This window comes from Notamacropus eugenii, chromosome 1 (genome assembly GCF_028372415.1).
Source record: "Notamacropus eugenii isolate mMacEug1 chromosome 1, mMacEug1.pri_v2, whole genome shotgun sequence".
In the NCBI taxonomy this organism is placed as follows: Eukaryota; Metazoa; Chordata; class Mammalia; order Diprotodontia; family Macropodidae; genus Notamacropus; species Notamacropus eugenii.
Window position 1 is genome coordinate 723,029,942 of NC_092872.1, and position 23,233 is coordinate 723,053,174.

Here is a 23,233-nt window from a genome sequence, read left to right on the forward strand (position 1 = left end):
CCTCCGTCTCTGAGGTGTTTTTCATGGCTCACTCCCAGCCCCTGAAGCTCCTGCGGAGAGCAGCTACAAAAAGGCAGCTGGGGAGGAAGATGCTGAGCAGCTCAGGGTTCAGGCACATGGAGATGGGGGCCCAGGCTCAGCTGCTCTTTTTGCTGTTGCTCTGGATCTCAGGTGAGCCAGGAAGAGCAGAGACAACCCTGGCTTTTTTCCCTCTGGGCACAGCTCGGAATGTGTGGGATTCTGAGGGTCAGAGAGAAGATGGGGCTCTTCACTCATGATCATGGGGGCAACACAAGAAGGTTTACTTCCCAGCACTGTCAACAAGATTTCTTCTGCTATGAATATAGACTTACATTTTTCTCACCATTTATCTTGTGTTTGTGATTCCAGATGCCAGAGGGGCCATTGTTCTAACCCAGTCTCCAGCCTCCCTGTCTGTGTCTGCAGGAGACACAGTTACCATGTCCTGCAAAGCCACTCACAGCATTGGCATCAACTTACACTGGTACCAACAGAAACCAGGCCAGGCTCCTAGGCTCCTCATTCAATATGCTTCCACCTGGCCCTCTGGGATCCCATCGAGGTTCAGTGGCAGTGGGTCTGGGACAGATTTCTCCCTCAAAATCAGCAATGTGGAGGCTGAGGATCTTGCAGTCTACTGCTGTCATCACAGCAATAGTTGGCCTCCCACAGTGCTACAACTCTGAACAAAAACCTGCCCAGGCAGCTGCTTAGGGAGGCATCACTGCCCAGGGCCTTTTTCCCTCACAGCTGGGTCAGGGGCAGCTTGTCAGGGCTGCCTCAGGGGGAGGGTTCCAGGTCTCAGAGGAAGGAGATGTGGTTGTGACCAGTTCTGATCTAGATTTCTTTCCCAGACAAGAATCATGGAGTGACACAATCTAAATAATTAGATGACACCCCAAAGGTGGATTTCTCTAACCCACAGATGACCAAGAGTTGCCTTTACAATTCCTCACCAAGTGTTCTTATAGCTGTTGCTTGAAGACCTCTAGGGCAGCAGGGCTAGATGGCTAGGGAGCTAAGTGGTGCAGTGGACAGAGCCTGGTATATCCACAGGAAGACATGAGTTCAAATCAAACCTCAGACACTTCCTTGCTGTTTCATATTGGGCACATTATTTAACCTCTACCTTAATTTTCTCATCTGTAAAATGGGAATCATAGTAGCACCTACTCCTAGTTTTGCTGTGAGGATCCAGTGAGATAATCATGGTAAAGTGCTTAGCACTGTGCCTGGCCCATAGTAAACACTATAAAAATGTTCACTGTTATTACTCTTACCATCTCCAGTGATGGATCATCAAGTATGCTTTTACATGACTCTCATTGCCAGGGAGTGTATTCTCATTTTACTTCTAAAGGCTGCCTCTCTGTACCTTCCACTCTTTGCTCTTCTTTCTGTGTTTTGGTATCAGGAACAACAATTCACACCCCCTTCCTTGTAATGGAACTTGGGAAGCTGCCAGGCAGTTCTTACATGTCCCCTTGGTGGCCCTCCCTCAAGCAAAGCATCCCTCTTTCCTTCAGGCAACGTTCCTTTCCTTGGCCTCTGGTCCTTTCCGCATTCTGCTTGACTTCCTCTAGCTAGACACGAGTCTATCTGAGTCCATTCTAAAATGGGGCACCCAGGAGGGAAAGCATTATTCCACAGGTACTCTCACCACGGCAAGACTAGAACACCCTGGAACCTATAAGGAAGTGGGTTCTCCACCTCTTGACAGAGAAGGTATGAACACCAAATACAGAGACAAACATTTCAGGAATGGTTACTCTGTAGATTTATTTTCTTGGACTATGATTACTTGTGGTTTCACTAAGGCAGAATACCATGAAAGCATTGCAGTCTGTCCAACACTCTGGAGGCTGGTTCATCCAGCTGTGGAGATGTCAACTCCTCCATGCACGCCCATGCAATGATGTCCCTTTGTCAGGTTCTTACTACATTCACTTCAAGGACTCTGTCAAACAAAGGGGACTGGTCTTCACTTTTCTGAACATCATCAGCACATTGTGGAGGATATGGATCCTCCAACACTTGTCCCATTCTCTTGCCACCTGCTGGTTTTTGAACTGACATTTTGCATGATCTACTGTAATCTACCCCTTCTGAATAAATCCTTTCTTCTATTTGTTCTTCCCTCTCATATTCCTCTCCATTGACTTCTTTGAGCTCCCTAGAGAAATCAAGACCTAAAAGAGCTGCTTTGAAAACATCACAACAAAACTGAATGCTGCATCACTGGAATGACCAAACTTGACCTGGGAGAAGAGCAAAGAAAATGGTCCTTCTGCCTTTTGTGTTCTATTGTGTTTGTGGTGTAGGGTGTGTTCAGGGAAGACTAGTACCTCTGGTCTAATCTCTGCCAAGCCCCATTTGGGGCTGCTTTCCTTTCTGGTGTCCACCTGTTCCACCCCGCTCTCACCTGTGGCCCCAAGAAGTTGTAGCATCATCAGTGATCACACCAGAGTAAATGGTTTTAGCAGATGGGTTAAACCAGCTTGAGGTTAACAAAGGGGACTGAAATCCATGGATGAGTTAGGGGGTGTCTACCCCAAGCATGTGAAGACTTGTAGAATGGGTGGATGAGAACAATTTGTTCCAACGGCCATGAAGGCAACTGAGGCAGGTGCTGTGACGTGAGTAGACCTTGGTAGGACGTAGCGAATTCAGAACTGCAGTTTTTCTTTCTTATGGTGTTCTTTGAAATTCCCCTCTATAAAATGCCCAACCTATTGTTGTGAAATGAAAATGGAGAGTAATTCCTGGGATGCCAGCAACTTCCTGGTTAGAGGAGTGGGTTAGGATTTGAAAGTTAAAGTTTACAAAGTGTTTTTAAACATATTAATGATTTTCCTCCACACATCTGGACTTAAGTGCCATTTTTATCCCCAATATAGAGATGAAGAAACTGAAATAGTCAGAGGAAAAGTGACTTGTCCAGGATTTCACAACCAGTAAGGATTTGAGACTGGATTTGAATTCAGGCATTTTTGGTTACAGGTCCAGTACCCCATCCAGTGTATCACCTAGGCATCTTTAGTGAGCTTTGGTTTCAAAATCAGGGAAAAAAATCTTGTCTGGGAGTACATTCTGAATCTGTAAATGTATCCTCACTATTCTTCCCAATATCCCAAGAGAGTGATAGATCTGATCCTGAACAAAAGAGAAAACTGTAACTTGGAGGCTGAGGAGGACAAGACAGTTGGACCCATGGGCCAGGGTCTGTCTGTGAGAAAAGGCATCTCATTTCCTGTGAGCTGAGGACAGCTATTGAACTGTGCAAGTGGGACAGAGACAGGACACAAGGATGGGGAAGAGCAATGGGGGCCAATTACTGGACATTTATCAGGTGTAGCCATTACCAGGCAACAGGGAACCACTGAGGGGCAGGAGAAGGGAGCAGTGATGTTGAAACCTCTAATGCCCTGGGGAGCCCTGGACTAGTATCTGAGAAGAGGCTGTTGACTGATGGGGACCATTACAGTCTACATGAAAGAAGTTTCCCTTAACTTGTACATCAAGTTGTATAATGTGAATCATGTGACCTTAGGGGATTTAAAAGAAATTTGGAGGCAGTCAGGGAAAGGTGACTTACCCAGGGTTATACAGCTATTAAATGGGGTTACATTTGATCTCTGGCCCTCCTGACCCCAGAGATGGTGATCTGACATTTGTGCCACCTAGCGGCCCTACCTGCAAGTGTTTTAAAGCATTCTGTGGCTGCTCTGTTTCCAAGGGACTTCATATCTCACGGGTCACAGATCATCAGTGTAGAGTCAACAAGTAGGAAAAGTGAGTTTTCTCTAGTGTATACAGGCCCATCCAAAGCTTGGCTTCCTAGAAGGAACTTGTCATAAATGAATATAGAATCAAATCAAAAATAATACTGTTTAGACATTAGTGATGGAAGAAACACTGTTCTCAGAGCTGGAGACCCAAAGGAAGCTGTACCATGTTACCTGATCTCCAGGAGCCCACATTGCAATACGGGGAGATATACTACAGTAGAGGTTGAAGTTGTGAGGTGGATGGAAAGGCCTCATAATCCTCAGGGTGCAGCCGCAAAGGAATGCTTATTCTTCTTCATTAATGTAATTTCTTCTAATCAAATTACCTCAGTACCTGAGGCTGAAGCACTTGCCATTTCCAAGGACTTTGGTAGCAGGAACTTTCTTCAGTAACCATGGAAATTGGGCAGGTGAAGGAAAAGATACAATGATATTTACATAAATAGTAGGAAATGACTCCCTTCTGTTGTACTGACTCTAATGCCTACAAATGCCTGCCCGATGATCAGAGGCTCATAGCAATGACTATGAATTAGTGGGGAGTGAAAAAACAATCCTGAGTGATGGACAGGTGTTTCAGGATAGAGTGGAGGGGAACCCTGTTGCAGTCACTGGCCATACATGTCAATCACTTCCAGGCAGGACCCAGTCTGGTCCTGAGTATTCTTGGCACCTTTGAGGTTTTCAGGGCTCATAGGGACAGGACAGGATCTAGCACTACTGGGACACCCTCATCCCAGGGTCGCAGAAGGGCAACGCTGCACTCACACAGCTTAAGACTCTGTGTTATCCAAGGGGCCAGGTCACTGGGGCCTGTCCTTTGGGCCCACCCTCCCTCCCTGACCTGTTTTGCATGGCTCACTTCCAGCCCCTGAAGCTATTGCTGAGAGCAGCTACAAAAAGGCAGCTGGGGAGGAAGATGCTGAGCAGCTCAGGGTTCAGGCACATGGAGATGGGGGCCCAGGCTCAGCTGCTCTTTTTGCTGTTGCTCTGGATCTCAGGTGAGCCAGGAAGAGCAGAGACAGCCCTGCCTTTTGTCCCTCTGGGCACAGCTCAGAATGTGTGGGATTCTGAGGGTCAGAGAGAAAATAGGGCTCTTTGCTCAGAATCATGAGGGCAGCGCAGGGAGGGTTAATTCCCAACACTGTCAGGGAGATTTCCCCTGCTGTAGGTATGGCCTTGCATATTCCTCACGATTTATCTTGTGTTTGTGATTTCAGATGCCAGAGGGGCCATTCTTCTAACCCAGTCTCCAGCCTCCCTGTCTGTGTCTGCAGGAGAGACAGTTACCATGTCCTGCAAAGCCACTCAGAGCATTGGTAATAACCTACACTGGTACCAACAGAAACCAGGCCAGCCCCCTAGGCTCCTCATTAGAGATGCTTCCACCCGGCCCTCTGGGATCCCATCAAGGTTCGGTGGCAGTGGCTCTGGGACAGATTTCTCCCTCAAAATCAGCAGTGTGGAAGCTGAGGATGTTGCAGTCTACTACTGTCACCAGAGCTATAGCTGGCCTCTCACAGTGCTACAGTGCTGAACAAAATCCTGCCCAGGCAGCTGCTATGGGAGGCATCACTGCCCAGGGCCTTTTCCCCTTACAACTGGTTGAGGAACATTTTGCCAGGGCTGTCTTAGGGGAGGTTTCTAGGTCTCAGAGGATGATGCTGTGGCTGTGACCAGATCTGATCTGGATTTCCTCTCTAGTCAAGAAGCATGGAGTGAAAAAATCTAAATCATTAGATAATGCCACAAAGATGGGCTTCTCTAACTTATAGCTAACCAAGAGTCCCCTTTCCAAATCTTCACCAACTGTTCTTATAACCTTGCTTGAAGACCTCCAGAGAGGGGGACAAGTCGCCTAGAGACCTAGGTGATACAGTGTATAGAGCCCGGCATATTCTCAGGAAGACATGAGTTCAAATCAAACCTCAGACACTTCCTAGCTGTTTCATGCTGGGCATATCACTTAACCTCTGTTTGTCTTAGTTTTCTCATCTGTAAAATGGGAACAGTAATAGCACCAACTCCTAGTTTACAGTGAGGATCCAGTGTGATAATGATAGTAACATGCTTAGCACTGTGCCTCACACTGTCTGAGCACTATAGAAATGTTCACGATTATTATTATTAGCACCTCTAGTAATGGATCACCAATTAGACTTTTGCATGGTTCTTGCTGACAGGAAGTCTGTTCTTAGTTGATATCTAAAGCCTGCATCTCTCCACCTTCCACTCTTTGCTCCTCTTTCTGGGGTTTGGTATCAAGCAGAACAAGTCATGACTGCCTTCCTTGGAACAGACCTTTGGATGCCTGAGGGCAGTCCTTACATGTCCCCATGGTGACTTTCCTCCATGCTAAGCATCAGTGTTTCCTTCAGGGAACCTTCCTTCTCTTCATCTCTGGTCCTTTCCCCATCCTGTCTTCCCCTTGCCTGCCTTTCTCTGGCTTCACACCAGCCTAACTCCATTCTAAAATTGGGGACCCAGAAGGGAAAGTGATATTTCAGAGGTGCTCTCACCAGGGCAAGAATGGAACATCCCAGGACCTATGAGGAAGTGGCTTCCCCATCACTTGACAGAGAAGGGATGATCACAAGAGATATAGATTTCAGGCATGGCTATTCTGTGGATTCATTTGCTTTGACCATGTTTAGTTGTGGTTTCACTAAGTCAGAATACCATGAAGTCATTGCAGTCTGTGCAACAGTCCTTGGAGCCTGATCCTTCCAGTTGTATAGATGACCACTCTGCCCATGCAATGATGCCCCCTCTGTCATGTTGTTCTTAAGTTCACTGAAAGAACTCCCCAAACTAATGGGGCCCTTCTTCACTTTTCCGGACATCACCAGGACACAATGGAGCATATGAATTGTACAAGACTTGTTCCATTCTCTTACCCCCTGCCAGAGTTCTTGAACTGACATTTTGCATGATCTATTTTAGTGTATGCCCTCTTAACAAATCGTTTTTTTCTCTTTCTTCTTCCCTGTTATTCCTCTTCGTTGACTTCTCTGAGCACTACAGAGAAATCTAGACCTATAAGAACTGATGTGAAAACATCACAACAAAACTGAATGCTTCATCACTGGAATGGCCAAATTGGACTTGAGAGAAGAATGGAACATTGTACTTTCTGTCCTTTCTGTTATATTGTATTCAAAATGTAGGGTGCATTTAGGTGCTCTAGTGTGATCTCTGCCAAGCCCTTTTGAGGGCTGTTTTCCACCTCTTGTGACCACCTTGTCCACCTAGCTCCCACCTGTCACTTGAGAAGTGGCCACACCACAGTAAACAGTTTTGGTAGATACCTGTGACTTCAGAAGTGGCCACACCACAGTAAACTTTTGGCAGATGGCCTAAACGAGATTGAGGGTAACCAACTTGACTCAAATCCATTAATGAGTAAGTGGAGTATCTCCTCCAAGCATAAGAAGACTTCCCCTGGTAGAATGGGTGGATGGAAACAGTTTGTTCCAATGACCATGGAGGCAACTGAGCCAGGTACTGTGCAGTGCTAAGAGCTGGGTTAGACATGGAACACACCAAGATCATTCATTGTGTCTTGCGCCATCACCTACCATCTTGGTTTTCATCCTGCCACCAGACTGTGATGACTTCAGAAGAGAGAGTGAAGCTGATGACTTTCTGCAACTCTACCTCACTTTAATCACATTTATGCATGAATCAAAAGCCATCATCCATACCATGCTAACATTACAGCTATTTCAACGTCCTGTGGTGAGAGGCAAGTGTTGAAGCAGCAAATGTGGATGCACTGGGACCTATGTCACAATCCTGCACACAGGTGGTCCAGTCCATAGGGTTGTTTTCATTGGAAGATACAGTGGGATTCAGCAGCTCCCTGGGTGTCTGAGCAGCCTTTTAAGGGTCCCACTGCTCACCTTCTGGTGTGAGGAAAGGGCATCATCTACTTACCCACTGCTGGCCTGATTACCATGGCAAGGGGAGAATAATGCTCTATGATAGAAACACACACAGGCAAAAAATACCTAAAAAATTAAAAAATGCCTGCAAAGGTGATTGGACTCAGCAATGTCACATGGAATGTGCACACACTTAGAGGTAACAAAAAATCCAGTAGACTTGAAAGACAAACAGCTGTTCTTATAAGAGAACTCAGCAGATATCACATCCAAATACCAGCCCTGAGTGAAACAAGGTTGGCAAATGAAGGTCAGCTTACTGAAGTTGGAGTTGGATGCATGTTTTTCTGAACTGGTCACAGTGAAGGGGAGTCCCGAGAAGCTGGCATATGCCTTGTGATAAAACCAATCTAGTTGACAAACTTGTATGACTAGCAAAAGGAGCGGATAACAGGCTCGTGACAATGCTATTGTCACTTGCAGGAAAGTGTAACCCCACCATCATCAGGGCCTATGGACCCACCAGGATCAACCCTGATGAGGACAAAGAAATGTTTTGTGAAGACCTAGAGATACATATCATCAATGTGGTGAAAAGGTCAAGTATATAATTCTGGGTGACTTTAATGCTAGAGTAGGCTCAGAAATGGTCACTACTGAAGACTTGTACATCTCCTGACCTTGTCATCCCCTTCTTATCATTCTCTTTCATTTAGTTAAATGCAATAGAGTTTCATGGATGCACCCTCACAGCAAACATTGGCATCAAATAGACTATGTGATTATAAGGAGAATAGACAGAAAAGATGTGAGAGTGACAAAAGCAATGTGTGGTGTAGAGTACTGGACTGATCACAGACATCCTCTCCAAGATAAATGTTCACATTCAACAAAAGTGGCATGCCCAAGGCAAAATGTCTCCCAGAAGAATCAATGTCAAAAACTTAGAGATCTTCTGTGAATGGGAACATTTTGTCACCAGCTTGGGGGGATAGCTGAGCCAAGACACAGCTGGCAAGAGTGGAGCACATAAGGAGTGGACAGCTTTCACAGATTTGGTGTAGAGCATTGCCTTTGCTCACCTGGGTCAGAACACTCACAAACCCCAAGGTGGTTTGATGAAAATGATGGGGAAATTCAGAAGCTGCCAAATGAAAAAGTGATTTAAAGTGATTCCCATTTTACAAATGAAGACAAGAACTGGCTTATTCTATGTTGATTCAGTGTGGAGGGATTTCTTGTTGCCAAGAATTTCTCCACTGTTTAATCTACAAAATAATACTGAACAGATAAACTGAAGTTGATCTACTATAATGTTCTTTCCACAGGCCCCTCTGTAAAATGCCCAGCCCATTCTTGTGAAATAAAAGTGGAGAGTTATCCCTGGGATGCTGGCAGCTACCTGCCTGGGGGAGAGGGTTAGCAGTTTAAAGTTAAAGTTTAAAAAGTATTTTTGAACATATTAACTCTTTTCCTCCACTCATCCAAACCAAGAGTTAGGTGTCCTTTTTATCCTCAATATGAGAAAGCTGAAATGGAGGAAAAGTGACTTGTCCAGTGTTTCACAATGAGTAAGGGTTTCAGACTGGATTTGAGTGCAGGCTTTCCTGATTACAGGTCCAGTATCCCATCCACTGCTCCACCTAGTCATCTCTAGTCACCCTTGGCTTCAAAATCATGGACAAAATCTTGTCTGGGAGAACATGCTTAATCTGTAAATGTGTCCTCACTATTCTTCCCAATATCCCAAGATCTGATCTTAGAGCAAAAGAGATAACTGTCAGGCTGAAGAGGAAAGGACAGTTGGCCCAGGATCTGCTTGTGAGAAAAGGCCTATCACGTCCTGGGATCTGAGGGGAGATATTGGACTGTGTAGGAGAGCCAGCGACAAGACACAAGGATGAAGAAGACCAATGGGGAATAATTACTGGATATTTACTGGGCCCAGCCATTACCAGACACCAGGGAGCCATTGAGGGGGCAGGAGACAGGAGCAGTGATGTAGAGAAGCCCTAATGCCCTGGGGAGCCCTGGACTAGTCTCTGGGGAGAGGCTGGTGAGTGATGGAGAACATTACAGTCTACATGAGAGAAGTTTCCCTTAATTTGTATTTCAAATTAAATGTTGTGAATTGTGTGACTGTAGGGGATTAAAAAAAAATTGGGGGCCGTCGGGGTCAAGTGACTTGCCCAGGGTCACACAGTTACTAAATAAGGTTATATTGGAATTCTGCTTCTCCTGTCTCCAAAGATGGTGATCTATAATCTGTACCAGGTGACACCTCCAACTCCATCCTTTTTAAAGCATTTTGTAGCAGCTATGTTTGCATTGGAATTCACATTTCACTGTTCTGAAATCATTTCTGTAGGGTCAAGAAGGGAGAAAAATAACTTTTCTCTAGTACATAGGGGCCCATCAAAAGCTTATCTTCCTAGAGGTAACTTTTCCTAAAATAAAACAGACATGAATCAAAAGTAATACTGATTGCGCATTAGTGATGGAAGAAACACTATGCTAAGAGCTGGAGACCCAAGTGAAACTGTATCATGTCGCATATTCTCCAGCAGCCCATGGTGCTCTGCAGGGAAATGGCCCATAATGGAGATTGCAGCTGTGAGGTGAATGGAAAGGCCTCATAATCCTCAGGGTGCAACAGCACATCTTTCTTAATGTAATTTCTTCTAATTAAATTACCTCACTACCTGAGGCTGAAGCACTTGCCATTTCCAAGGACTTTGGTAACAGGAACTTCCTTCAGTAACCATGGAAATTGGGCAGATGAGGGAAAAGATACAGTGATATTTACAGAAATAATAGGAAATGACTCCCTTCTGTTGTACTGACTCTAATGCCTTCAAATGTCTGGCCTGATGATCAGAGGCTCATAGCAATCACTCTCAAATAGTGGGGAGTGAAATAACCCTCATGAGTGTTGGCCAGGTGCTTGAGGCTAGAGCGGAAGGTAATCCTTTTGCAGTCACTGGACATATATGTGAATCACTTCCAGGCAGGTCCCAGTTTGGTCCTGAGCCTTCTTGGCACCTTTGAGGTTTTCAGGGCTCATGAGGACAGGACTGGATCTAACACCAATGGGACACCCTCATCCCAGGCTCCCAGAAGGGCAATGCTGCACTCACACAGCTCAAGGCTCTGGGTTATCCAAGGCGCCAGATCACTGGGGCCTGTCCTTTGGGCACCAGCCTCCCTCCCTGACCTGTTTTGCATGGCTCACTCCCAGCCCCTGAAGCTACTGCTGAGAACAGCTACAAAAAGGCAGCTGGGGAGGAAGATGTTGAGCAGCTCAGGGTTCAGGTACATGGAGATGGGGGCCCAGGCTCAGCTGCTCTTTTTGCTGTTGCTCTGGATCCCAGGTGAGCCAGGAAGAGCAGAGACAGCTCTGCCTTTTGTCCCTGTGGGCACAACTCAGAATGTGTGGGATTCTGAGGGTCAGAGAGAAGATGGGGCTCTTCACTGATGATCATGAGGGCAGCACAGGAAGGTTTATTCCCAACACTGTCAGAGAGATTTCCCCTGCTGTAAGTATGGACTTGCATATTTCTCACCATTTAGCTTGTGTTTGTGATTCCAGATGCCAGAGGGGCCATTGGTCTAACCCAGTCTCCAGCCTCCCTGCCTGTGTCTGCAGGAGAGACAGTTACCATGTCCTGCAAGGCCACTCAGAGCATTAGCAATTACCTACACTGGTACCAACAGAAACCAGGCCAGGCTCCTAGGCTCCTCATTAAAGATGCTTCCACCCGGCCCTCTGGGATCCCATCAAGGTTCAGTGGCAGTGGCTCTGGGACAGATTTCTCCCTCAAAATCAGCAATGTGGAGGCTGAGGATGTTGCTGTCTACTACTGTCAGCAGAGTAATAGCAGGCCTCCCACAGTGTTACAGCGCTGAACAAAAACCTGCCCAGGCAGCTGCTGAGGGAGGCATCACTGCCCAGGGCCTATTTCCCTCACAGCTGGGTGAGGGCAGCTTGTCAGGGCTGTCTGAAGGGAGGCTTCCAGGTCTCAGAGGATGATCCTCTGGCTGTGAACAGTTATGATCTGGATTTCCTTCCTAGTCAAGAAGCATGGAGTGACACAGTCTTAGTCATTAGATAATGCCCCAAAGATGGATTTTTCTAAATTACAGTTGACCAAGAGTGCCCTTTCCAAATCCTTACCAAGTGTTCTTATAACCAGGTAAGGCGGATAGGAGAGCAGGGAGACTTGAGGACAAAAGGAGGCTGGGCAATGTCTCCTAAGAACAAAAGGAACTCAAAGTGTATTCAGGGCTCAGCTCATGCACTGCTTGTGAGATGTTGAGGGTGAACATTTACAGCTCTGATATTAGCGAAATGTGCGTTTATTTATTGTTTGTTGATTACCTAGACCTAAGAAAATGATGAAAACATGTCAGTAATGAAGACTAAATGTGAACGTGTGCCTGCTAATTTTTAAAAAGCTATTTGTAAAACATTTATTCACATTATACTGGATTGCCAGGCCTAGAGGCCTGTGGGCTACCCGAGTCTTATCTTACCTCTATCGGAGGTCTTCGGCTGGCCAAGCCAGATGCTCGAATGAGAGAAAGGATGTTCCAGAGTCGAACAAGGGTTGAGCTTTATTTCAGGGTCTCGGTTACAAGTGCAGGGAATTCTTCCTTAGGAGGGAGAGAGAAAGATCTCCCAAGGAGGCAAAGATCTTACAATAAGAGATTGGAAGTAGAAGTGTAAGTGGGGAGAGAGGGGGAGGGGAGAGAAGAGAGAGGAAATGCAGAGCCTTGGGTCCTCACACGTGGCCCCTCCGCCCAAGAGAACTTTCAGGCTTTCCTGACCCTACTTAAGCTCTCCCGTCGCGTAGTTTACACGTCAATACCGAGCCTGTTAGGTAACAACAGGTGTGCTCCAATCAGGGACAGCCTCCAGAGCGGGGGGATGCTCCACCCATCACGTATCTCACGGGAAGAGGCGGAAATACACGAGATAGCTCGGTTCACCTCGATTCCCAGCCGTTTTCATGGGGGGCCTCGTGAGAACTCTAAGATTCAGAAGTTCCCACCTTTACCCGCCCGAGACTGTCCACATGGAATTGAGCTTCCAACCCGAGCACTGGATAATTTTTATTATCAACCTTCCAAGTTCTCTAGTCTTGGGGAACAATGTTTCTTTACTGCCTCATGTCATATTACTTATAATGTCCAAAGTGTGTACCTTTTGGTTTGGCTCAACAGTTTTTTCACTTTTCTTTTTAAAATCATTATGACAAAAAGTCTTGTTGAACTATGAAGTGATCAGTACATATTTATAAGTAAGTATGATTTAAAAAGTAAAGAAAACCATAGAATCATTTAAAGTCAAAATAAACAAAAATTCATTATATGCAGTTTATTGTTCAATGTGTACTTTTTCAGAAATAATAACAACACTAGCATTTCTATACTGCTTTAAAGTTTGCAAAATGTTTTAAACATATTAACTCTTTTCATCTATATATCCATATTGGGAGGTAGGTGCAATTTTTATCCCCAGTATAGAGATGAGGAAGGTGAAATAGACAGAGGAAAAGTGACTTCTCCAAAGGTTTCACAACCACTGAGTGTTGGAGGCTGGATTTTCTAATTCATGCCTTCCTGATTACAGGTGCAGTGCCGCATTCACTGAATCACCTAGTCATCTCTAGGCAGCCTCGGTGTCAAAATCATTGAAATGTTCTTGTCTGGGGTGCATTTTTAATCTGTAAAAGCATCTTCACTATTCTTCATATTATCCCAGTACAGCAATAGATCTGATCCTGGACTGAAAGAAAAAAATTGTCAGCTGGAGGCTTGAGGAGAGGACTGTTGACCCCAGCAGCCAGGGTCTGTCTGTGAGAAAAGGCCTCAGCTATTGGTCTGTGCAGGAGGGATGGGGGGAAACAGAGACAGAACACAAGGATGCTGAGGAGCAACATGGCATAGATACTGGACAGTTATTGGACCCAGTCATTACCAGCCACCAGGGAGCAATAGAAAGAAGCAGGGATGTAGAGAAGCTCTGATGCCCTGGGGAGGCCTCACCAAGTCTCTGGGCACAGGGCTGCTGACTGATGAGCAACATTATGGTCCAGGGGAGAAAATCTCCCTTAACTTGTAGGACATACTCTAGGCTGAGAATCATATGACCTTAGGGTTTTTGGTTTAGTTTGGTTTTAATTTTTGGAGGCAGTCAGGGTAAAGTGCCCAGGGTCACACAGCTAGTAAACAGCTGAAGTCACATTTGAAGTCAGGTCTTCTTCACCCAAGGCCACTGCACCAGCCAGCAGCCCCACCAAGCTGCTTTTAAAGGATCCCATGGCTGCTTTGTTGGCATGGGAATACATATGCCAAAGTTCCTAGACAGTGTAGAGTCAATGAGAAAGATAAATAAGTTTTCCTAAGCATATAGGGACACATTCAAAACTCCTCTCCTTACAGGGCACTTTTCATTAATGAATAAATTAATAAATTTTGAAAAAGCTCATTAGGCACTTGTTACGTACAAAACACTGTGCTAAGGGCTGGGGACCCAAGTGAAGCTGTAAGATGATGCCTGATCACTAGGAGCCCATGTTGCAATGTAGGGAGATGTCTCATAGAGGAGATTTCAGCTGCAAGGTAGATAGAAAGGCCTCATGGTCCTCAGGGTACAGCAGCAAAGTGATAATTCATTTTCATTAATGTAATTCCTTATAATCCAACCATATTAACTTCTGAGACTGAACCACTTGCCATTTCCAAGAACTTTAGTAGCAGGAACTTGCTTCAGTAACCATGATAATTATGCAGATGGGAGAAAAAAATCCAAGACTATTTACATAAACACTAGGAAATCACTCCATTCTGTTGTACTGACTGGAATGCCTACAAATTCCTCCCTGATGAACAGGTAGTCATGGTAATCACTGTGAACTAGTGGCGAGTGGAAGAAGAATCATGAGAGATGGGCAAGTGCTTCAGGCTAGAGTGAAGGGTAACCCTGTTGCAGGCACTATTCATATATGTGAATCATATCCAGGAGGGTCCCAGTTTGGTCCTGAGCTTTCTTAGCACCTTGAGGTTTTCAGGGCTCATAGGGACAGGGTAAGATCTAACACCAATGGGACACCCTCATCCCAGGGTCTCAGAAGGGCAATGGTGCACTCACATAGCTCAGGGCTCTGGGCTATTCAAGGGGCCAGATCATTGGGGCCTGTCCTTTGGGCACTAGCCTCCCTTCCTGACCTGTTTTGCATCACTCACTCCCAGCCCCTGAAGCTCCTGGGGAGAGCAGCTACAAAAAGGCAGCTGGGGAGGAAGATGCTGAGCAGCTCAGGGTTCAGGCACATGGAGATGGGGGCCCTGGCTCAGCTGCTCTTTTTGCTGTTGCTCTGTATCCCAGGTGAGCCAGGAAGAGCAGAGACAGCCCTGCCTTTTGTCCCTCTGGGCACAGCTCAGAATGTGTGGGATTCTGAGGGTCAGAGAGAAGATGGGGCTCTTCACTCATGATCATGAGGCCAGCACAGGAAGGGTTAATTCCCAACACTGTCAGGGAGATTTCCCTTGCTGTAAGTATGGACTTGCATATTTCTCACCATTTATCTTGTGTTTGTGATTCCAGATGCCAGAGGGGCCATTGGTCTAACCCAGTCTCCAGCCTCCTTGTCTGTGTCTGCAGGAGAGACAGTTACCATGTCCTGCAGGGCCAGTCAGAGCATTAGCAATAACTGACACTGGTACCATCAGAAACCAGGCCAAGCTCCTAGGCTCCTCATTCAATACGCTTCCACCGTGCACTCTGGGGCCCATTGAGGTTCAGTGGCAGTGGCTCTGGGACAGATTTCTCCTTCAAAATCAGCAATGTGGAGGCTGAGGATGCTGCAGTCTATTACTGTCAGCAGTGGAATAGTTGGCCTCTCACAGCACTACAGCTCTAAACCAAAACCTGCAGGCAGCTGCTGAGGGAGGCGTCACTGCCCAGGGCCTTTTTCCCTCACAGCTGGGTCAGGGGCAGCTTGTCAGGGCTGCCTCAGGGGGAGGGCTCCAGGTCTCAGAGGAAGGAGATGTGGTTGTGACCAGTTCTGATCTGGATTTCTTTCCCAGACAAGAATCATGAAGTGACACAATCTAAATAATTAGATGACACCCTAAAGGTGGATTTCTCTAACTCGCAGCTGACCAAGAGTTGCCTTTACAAATCCTCACCAAGTGTTCTTATAGCTGTTGTTTGAAGACCCCTAGGGCAGCAGGACTAGCTGGCTAGGGAGCTAAGTGGTGCAGTGGACAGAGCCTGGTATATCCACAGGAAGACATGAGTTCTAATCAAACCTCAGACACTTTCTTGCTGTTTCATATTGGGCACATCATTTAACCTCTACCTTCATTTTCTCATCTGTAAAATAGTAGCACCTACTCCTAGTTTTGCTGTGAGGATCCAGTGAGATAATCATGGTAAAGTGCTTAGCACTGTGCCTGGCCCTTAGTAAACACTATAAAAATGTTCACTGTTATTACTCTTACCATCTCCAGTGATGGATCATCAAGTATGCTTTTACATGGCTCTCATTGCCAGGGAGTCTATTCTCATTTTACTTCTAAAGGCTGCCTCTCTGTACCTTCCACTCTTTGCTCTTCTTTCTGTGTTTTGGTATCAGGAACAACAATTCACACCCCCTTCCTTGTAATGGAGCTTGGGAAGCAGCCAGGCAGTTCTTACATGTCCCCATGGTGGCCCTCCCCCAAGCTAAGCATCCCTTTTTCCTTCAGGCAACCTTCCTTTCCTTGGCCTCTGGTCCTTGCCGCATTCTGCTTGACTTCCTCTAGCTAGACACTAGTCTATCTGAGTCCATTCTATAATGGGGCACCCAGAAGAGAAAGCATTATTCCACAGGTACTCTCACCAGGACAAGACTAGAACACCCTGGAACCTATAAGGAAGTGGGTTCCCCACCTCTTGACAGAGAAGGTATGAATACCACGTACACAGACAAACATTTCAGGCATAGTTACTCTGTAGATTTATTTGCTTGGACTATGATTGCTTGTGGTTTCACTAAGGCAGAATACCATGAAAGCACTGCAGTCTGTCCAACACTCTGAAGGCTGGTTCTTCCAGCTATGTAGATGTCAACTCCATCATGCATGCTCATGCAATGATGTCCCTTTGTCAGGTCCTTCGTACGTTCACTGCAAGGACTCCCTCAAATGAAGAGGACTCGTCTTCACTTTTCCGGACATCATCAGCACACTATGGAGCATATGAATCCTCCAACACTTGTCCCATTCTCTTGCCACCTGCCAGTTTTTGAGCTGACATTTTGCATGATCTACTATAATCTACCCCTTCTTAATAAATCCTTTCTTCCATTTGTTCTTCCCTGTCATATTCCTCTCCATTGACTTCTTTGAGCTCCATAGAGAAATCAAGACCTAAAAGAGCTGCTTTGAAAACATCACAACAAAACTGAATGCTGCATCACTGGAATGACCAAACTTGACCTGGGAGAAGAGTGAAGAAAATGGTCCTTCTGCCTTTCGTGTTCTATTGTGTTTGTGGTGTAGGGTGTGTTCAGGGAAGACTAGTACCTCTGGTCTAATCTCTGCCAAGCCCCATTTGGGGCTGCTTTCCTTCCTGGTGTCCACCTGTTCCCCCCAACTCTCACCTGTGGCCCCGAGAAGTTGTAGCATGCTCAGTGATCACACCAGAGTAAATGGATTTAGCAGATTGGTTAAACCAGCTTGAGGGTAAGAAAGGGGACTGAAATCCATGGATGAGTTACGGGGTGTCTACCCCAAGCACGTGAAGACTTGTAGAATGGGTGGATGAGAACAATTTGTTCCTATGGCCATGAAGGCAACTGAGGCAGGTGCTGTGGGGTGCGTCGTCGTTAGTAGGACGTAGCGAGTTCAGAACTGCAGTTTTTCTTTCTTATGGTGTTCTTTGAAATTCCCCTCTATAAAATGCCCAGCCTATTCTTGTGAAATGAAAATGGAGAGTAATTCCCGGGATGCCAGCAACTGTCTGGTTAGAAGAGAGGGTTAGGAGTTGAAAGTTAAAGTTTACAAAGTGTTTTTAATTTTCCTCCACACATCTGGACTTAAGTGCCATTTTTATCCCCAATATAGAGATGAAGAAACTGAAATAGACAGAGGAAAAGTGACTTGTCCAGGGTTTCACAACCAGAAAGGATTTGAGAGTGGATGTCAATTCAGGCATTTCTGATTACAGGTCCAGTACCCCATCCAGTGTATCACCTAGGCATCTTTAGTGAGCCTTGGTTTCAAAATCAGGGAAAAAAATCTTGTCTGGGAGTACATTCTGAATCTGTAAATGTATCCTCACTATTCTTCCCAATATCCCAAGAGAGTGATAGATCTGATCCTGAAACAAAAGAGAAAACTGCCAATTGGAGGCTGAGGAGGACAAGACAGTTGGCCCCAGGGGCCAGGGTCTGTCTGTGAGAAAAGGCCTCTCATTTCCTGTGAGCTGAGGACAGCTATTGAACAGTGCAGGAGGGACAGAGACAGAACACAAGGATGGGGAGAAGCAATGGGGGCCAATTACCGGACATTTACCAGGTGCAGCCATTACCAGGCAACAGGGAACCACTGAGGGGCAGGAGAAAGGAGCAGTGATGTGGAAAACTCTAATGCCCTGGGGAGCCCTGGACTAGTGTCTGAGAAAAGGCTGCTGACTGATTGGGACCATTACAGTCTATATGAGAGAAGTTTCCTTTAACTTGTACATCAAGTTCTATAACGTGAATCATGTGACCTTAGGGGATTTTAAAAAAATTTGGAGGCAGTCAGGGTAAAGTGACTTATCCAGGGTTATACAGCTACTAAATGGGGCTACATTTGATCTCTGGCCATCCTGACCCCAGAGATTTTGATCTGACATCTGTTCCACCTAGCGGCCCTACCTCCAAGCCTTTTAAAGCATTCTGTGGCTGCTCTGTTTGTAAGGGACTTCATATCTCACTGATCCTAGATCATCAGTGTAGAGTCAACAAGTAAGAAAAGTGAGTTTTCTCTAGTGTATACAGGCCCATCCAAAGCTTGTCTTCCTAGAGGGAACTTGTCATAAATGAATATAGAAACAAATCAAAAATAATACTGATTAGGCATTAGTGATGGAAGAAACACTGTTCTCAGAGCTGGAGACCCAAGGGAAGCTGTGTCATGTTACCTGAACTCCAAGAACCCACAGTACAATACAGGGAGGTGGCCCATAGTGGGGATTGCAGCTGTGAGATGGATGGAAAAGCCTCATAATCCTCAGGGTGCAGCAGCAAAGGAATGGTCATTCCTCTTCATTAATGTTATTTCTTCTATTCAAATTACCTCAGTATCTGAGGCTGAACTACTTGCCATTTCCAACGACTTTGGTAGCAGGATCTTTCTTCAGTAACCGTGGAAATTGGGCAAGTGAGGGAAAAGATACAATGATATTTACATAAATACTAGGAGATGATTCCCTCCTGTTGTACTGATTTTAATGTGTACAAATGTCTGCCTGATTATCAGAGGCTCATAGCACACACTGTGAACTAGTGGGGAGTGAAATAAACATCATGAGTGATGGACAGGAGTTTCAGGGTAGAGTGGAGGGGAACCCTGTTGCAGTCACTGGACATATATGCGCATCATTTCCAGGCAGGTCCCAGTTTGGTCCTGAGGCTGCTTGGCAACTTTGAGGTTTTCAGGGCTTATAAGGATAGGACAGGATCGAACCACTAGGTCACCCTCATCCCAGGGTCTCAGAGGGGCAACACTGCACTCATACAGCTCAAGGCTCTGGGCTGTCCAAGGGGCCAGATCTCAGTGGCCTGTTTTGGGGCACCACCCACCCTCCCTCACCTGTTTTGCATGGCTCACTCCCAGCCCCTGAAGCTACTGCTGACAGCAGCTACAAAAAGGCAGCTGGGGAGGAAGATGCTGAGCAGCTCAGGGTTCAGGCACATGGAGATGGGGGCCCAGGCTCAGCTGCTCTTTTTGCTGTTGCTCTGGATCCCAGGTGAGCCAGGAAGAGCAGAGACAGCCCTGCCTTTTGTCCCTCTGGGCACAGCTCAGAATGTGTGGGATTCTGAGGGTCAGAGAGAAGATGGGGCTCTTCACTCATGATCATGAGGGCAGCACAGGAAGATTTATTCACATCACTCTCAGGGAGAATTCTCCTGCTGTAAGTATGGCCTTGCATATTTCTCAACATTTATCTTGTGTTTGTGATTCCAGATGTCAGAGGGGCCATTGAGCTAACCCAGTCTCCAGCCTCCCTGCCTGTGTCTGCAGGACAGACAGTTACCATGTCGTGCAAGGCCAGTCAGAGTATTAGCAATTACCTACATTGGTACCAACAGAAACCAGGCCAGGCTCCTAGGCTTCTCATTCAATATGCTTCCACCCGGCCCTCTGGGATCCCATCGAGGTTCAGTGGCAGTGGCTCTGGGACAGATTTCTCCCTCAAAATCAGCAATGTGGAGGCTGAGGATGTTGCAGTCTACTACTGTCAGCAGAGTAGTAGTTTGCCTCCCACAGTGTTACAGTGCTGAACAAAAACCTGCCCAGGCAGCTGCTAAGGGAGGCATCACTGCCCAGGGCCTTTTCCCCTCACAGCTGGGTGAGCAGCAGCTTGCGAGGGCTGTCTGAGGGCAGGCTTCTAGGTCTCACAGGATGATGCTGTGCCTGTGACCAGTTCTGCTCTGGATTTCCTTCCTAGTCAAGAAGCATGGAGTGACACAATCTAAATCATTAGATAACACTTCAAAGATGGGTTTCTCTAATTTATAGCTGACCAAGAGTCCCCTTTTGAAATCCTTACCAAGTGTTCTTATACCCTTGCTTGAAGACCTCCAGAGAAGGGAACTAGCTGCCTAGCAACCTAGGTGATGCAGTATATAGAGTCTGGCATATTGTCAGGAAGACATGAGTTCAAATCAAACCTCAGACTCTTCATAGCTTCTTCATGCCAGGAATATCACTTAACCCCTGTTTGCCTTAGTTTTCTCATCTGGAAAATGGGAACAGTAACAGCACCAGCTCTTAATGTTACAGTGAGGATCTTGTGAAATAATGATAGTAAGGTGCTTAGCACAGTGCTTGACCCTTTGTAAGCACTATGGAAATGTTTACGATTATTATTACCACCTCTAGTGATGGATCATCAATTACACTTTTACATGGTTCTTGATGACAGGGAGTCTGTCCTTAGTTGCTGTCTAAAGCCCTCATCTCTCCACCTTCCACTCTTTGCTCCTCTTTCTGGGGTTTGGTATCAGGCAGAACAAGCTATAACTATCTTCCTTGGAACAGACCTTTGGGTGCCTGAGGGCAGTCCTTACATGTCCCCATGGTGGCTTTCCTCCATGCTAATAATCACTGTTTCCTTCAGGGAACCTTAATTCTCTTGGTGTCTGGTCCTTTCCCCATCCTGTCTGTCTACCTTCCTCTGGCTTGACATCAGCCTAACTCCATTCTAAAATCGGGTACCCAGGAGGGAAAGTATTATTTCAGAAGTGCTCTCACCAGTGCAAGAATGGAACACCCAGGGACCTATGAGGAAGTGGGTTCCCCACCACTTGACAGAGAAGGGATGATCACAAGAGATATAGATTTCAGGCATGGCTATTCTGGGGATTCACTTTCTTTGACCATGTTTAGTTGTGGTTTCACTAAGGCAGAATAACATGAAGTCATTGCAGTCTGTCCAACAGTCCCTGGAGTGTCATCCTTCCAGTTGTGTAGATGACCACTCTGCCCATACAATGATGCCCCCTCTGTCATGTTGTTCCTAAGTTCACTGAAAGAACTCCCCAAACCGATGGGGCCCTTCTTCACTTTTCTGGGCATCACCAGGACACAATAGAGCATATGAATTGTCCAAGACTTGTTCCATTCTCTTACCCCCTGCCAGAGTTCTTGAACTGACATTTTGCATGATCTATTTTAGTCTATGCCTTCTTAATAAATCCTTTTTTTTCTTTCTTCTTCTCTGTTATTCCTCTCCATTGACTTCCCTGAGCACCACAGAGAAATCTAGACCTATAAGAACTGCTGTAACTACATCACACCAAAAGTGAATGCTTCATCACTGGAATGGCCAAATTGGACTTGAGAGAAGAATGGAAAATTGGACTTTCTGTCCTTTCTGTTATATTGTGTTCAAAGTGTAGGGTGCATTTAGGTGTTCTAATGTGATCTCTGCCAAGCCCTTCTGAGGGCTGTTTTCCACCTCTGGTGAGCACCTTGTCCACCTAGCTCTCACCTGTCACTTGAGAAGTGGCCATACCACAGTAAACAGTTTTGGCAGATACCTGTGACTTGAGAAGTGGCCACCCCATAGTAAACTGTTTCGGCAGATGGCCTAAACCAGGTTGAGGGTAACCAAGTTGACTCAAATCCATTAATGAGTAAGTGGAGTGTCTCCTCCAAGCATAAGGAGACTTCCCCTGGTAGAATGGGTGGATGGAAACAGTTTCTTCCAATGACCATGGAGGCAACTGAGCCTGGTGCTGTGGAGTGCTAAGAGCTGGGTTAGACATGGAACACACCAAGATCATCCATTGTGTCTTGTGTCATCACCTACCATCTTGGTTTTCGTCCTGCCACCAGACTGTGATGACTTCAGAGGAGAGAGTGAAGCTGATGACTTTCTACAACTCTACTTCACTTTAATCCAATTTGTGCATGAATCAAAAGCCATCATCTATACTATGCTAACATTACAGCTATTTCAATATCCTATGGCAACAGGCAAGTGTTGAAGCAGCAAATGTGGATGCTCTGGGACCTATGTCACAATCCTGCACACAGTTGGTCCAGTCCAAAGGGTCGTTTTTCATTGGAAGAAACAGTGGGTGTCAGCAGCTCCCTGGGTGTCTGAGCAGCCTTTTAAGGATCCCACTGCTCACCTTCTGGTGTGAGGAAAGGGCATCATCTGCTTACCCACTGCTGGCCTGATTACCAAGGAAAGGGGATAATCATGCTCTGTGGCAGAAACACACACAGGCAAAAAAACTGTTAAAAAATGCCTGCAAAGTTGATTGGACTCAGCAATGTCACATGGCATGTGCACACACTTACAGATAACACAAAATCCAGTAGACCTGAAAGACAATCAGCTCTTGTTGTAAGAGAACTCAGTAGATATCACATCCAAATACCAGCCGTGAGTGAAACAAGGTTGGCAAATGAAGGTCAGCTTACTGAAGTTGGAGTTGGATGCATATTTTTGTGACCTGGTCACAGTGAAGGGGAGTCCCGAGAAACTGGCATATGTTTTGTGATAAAACTAATCTAGTTGACAAGCTTGTATGCCTGGTAAAAGGAGTGGATGACAGGCTTGTAACAATGCTATTTCCACTTGCAGGAAAGTGTAACCCCACCATCATCAGGCCCTATGGACCCACCATGATGAACCCTGATGAGGACAAAGAAAAATTTTGTGAAGACCTAGAGATACATATCATCAATGTGCTGAAAGGGTCAAGCAAATAATTCTGGGTTACTTTAATGCTAGAGTAGGCTCAGACTACCATTACTTCCAGGGAGTTGTTG

General features: G+C 46.0%; 1 gene segment (V, D, J or C); it reads left to right on the forward strand.

The window, feature by feature from the left end:
- The first annotated feature begins 19,546 nt into the window (after window positions 1-19,546).
- LOC140520239 (immunoglobulin kappa variable 3-11-like) lies at window positions 19,547-20,229 on the forward strand. The segment is given in 2 exon segments: window positions 19,547-19,694; window positions 19,913-20,229. Coding segments are annotated over 2 exon segments (465 nt in total).
- Window positions 20,230-23,233: the final 3,004 nt, after the last annotated feature.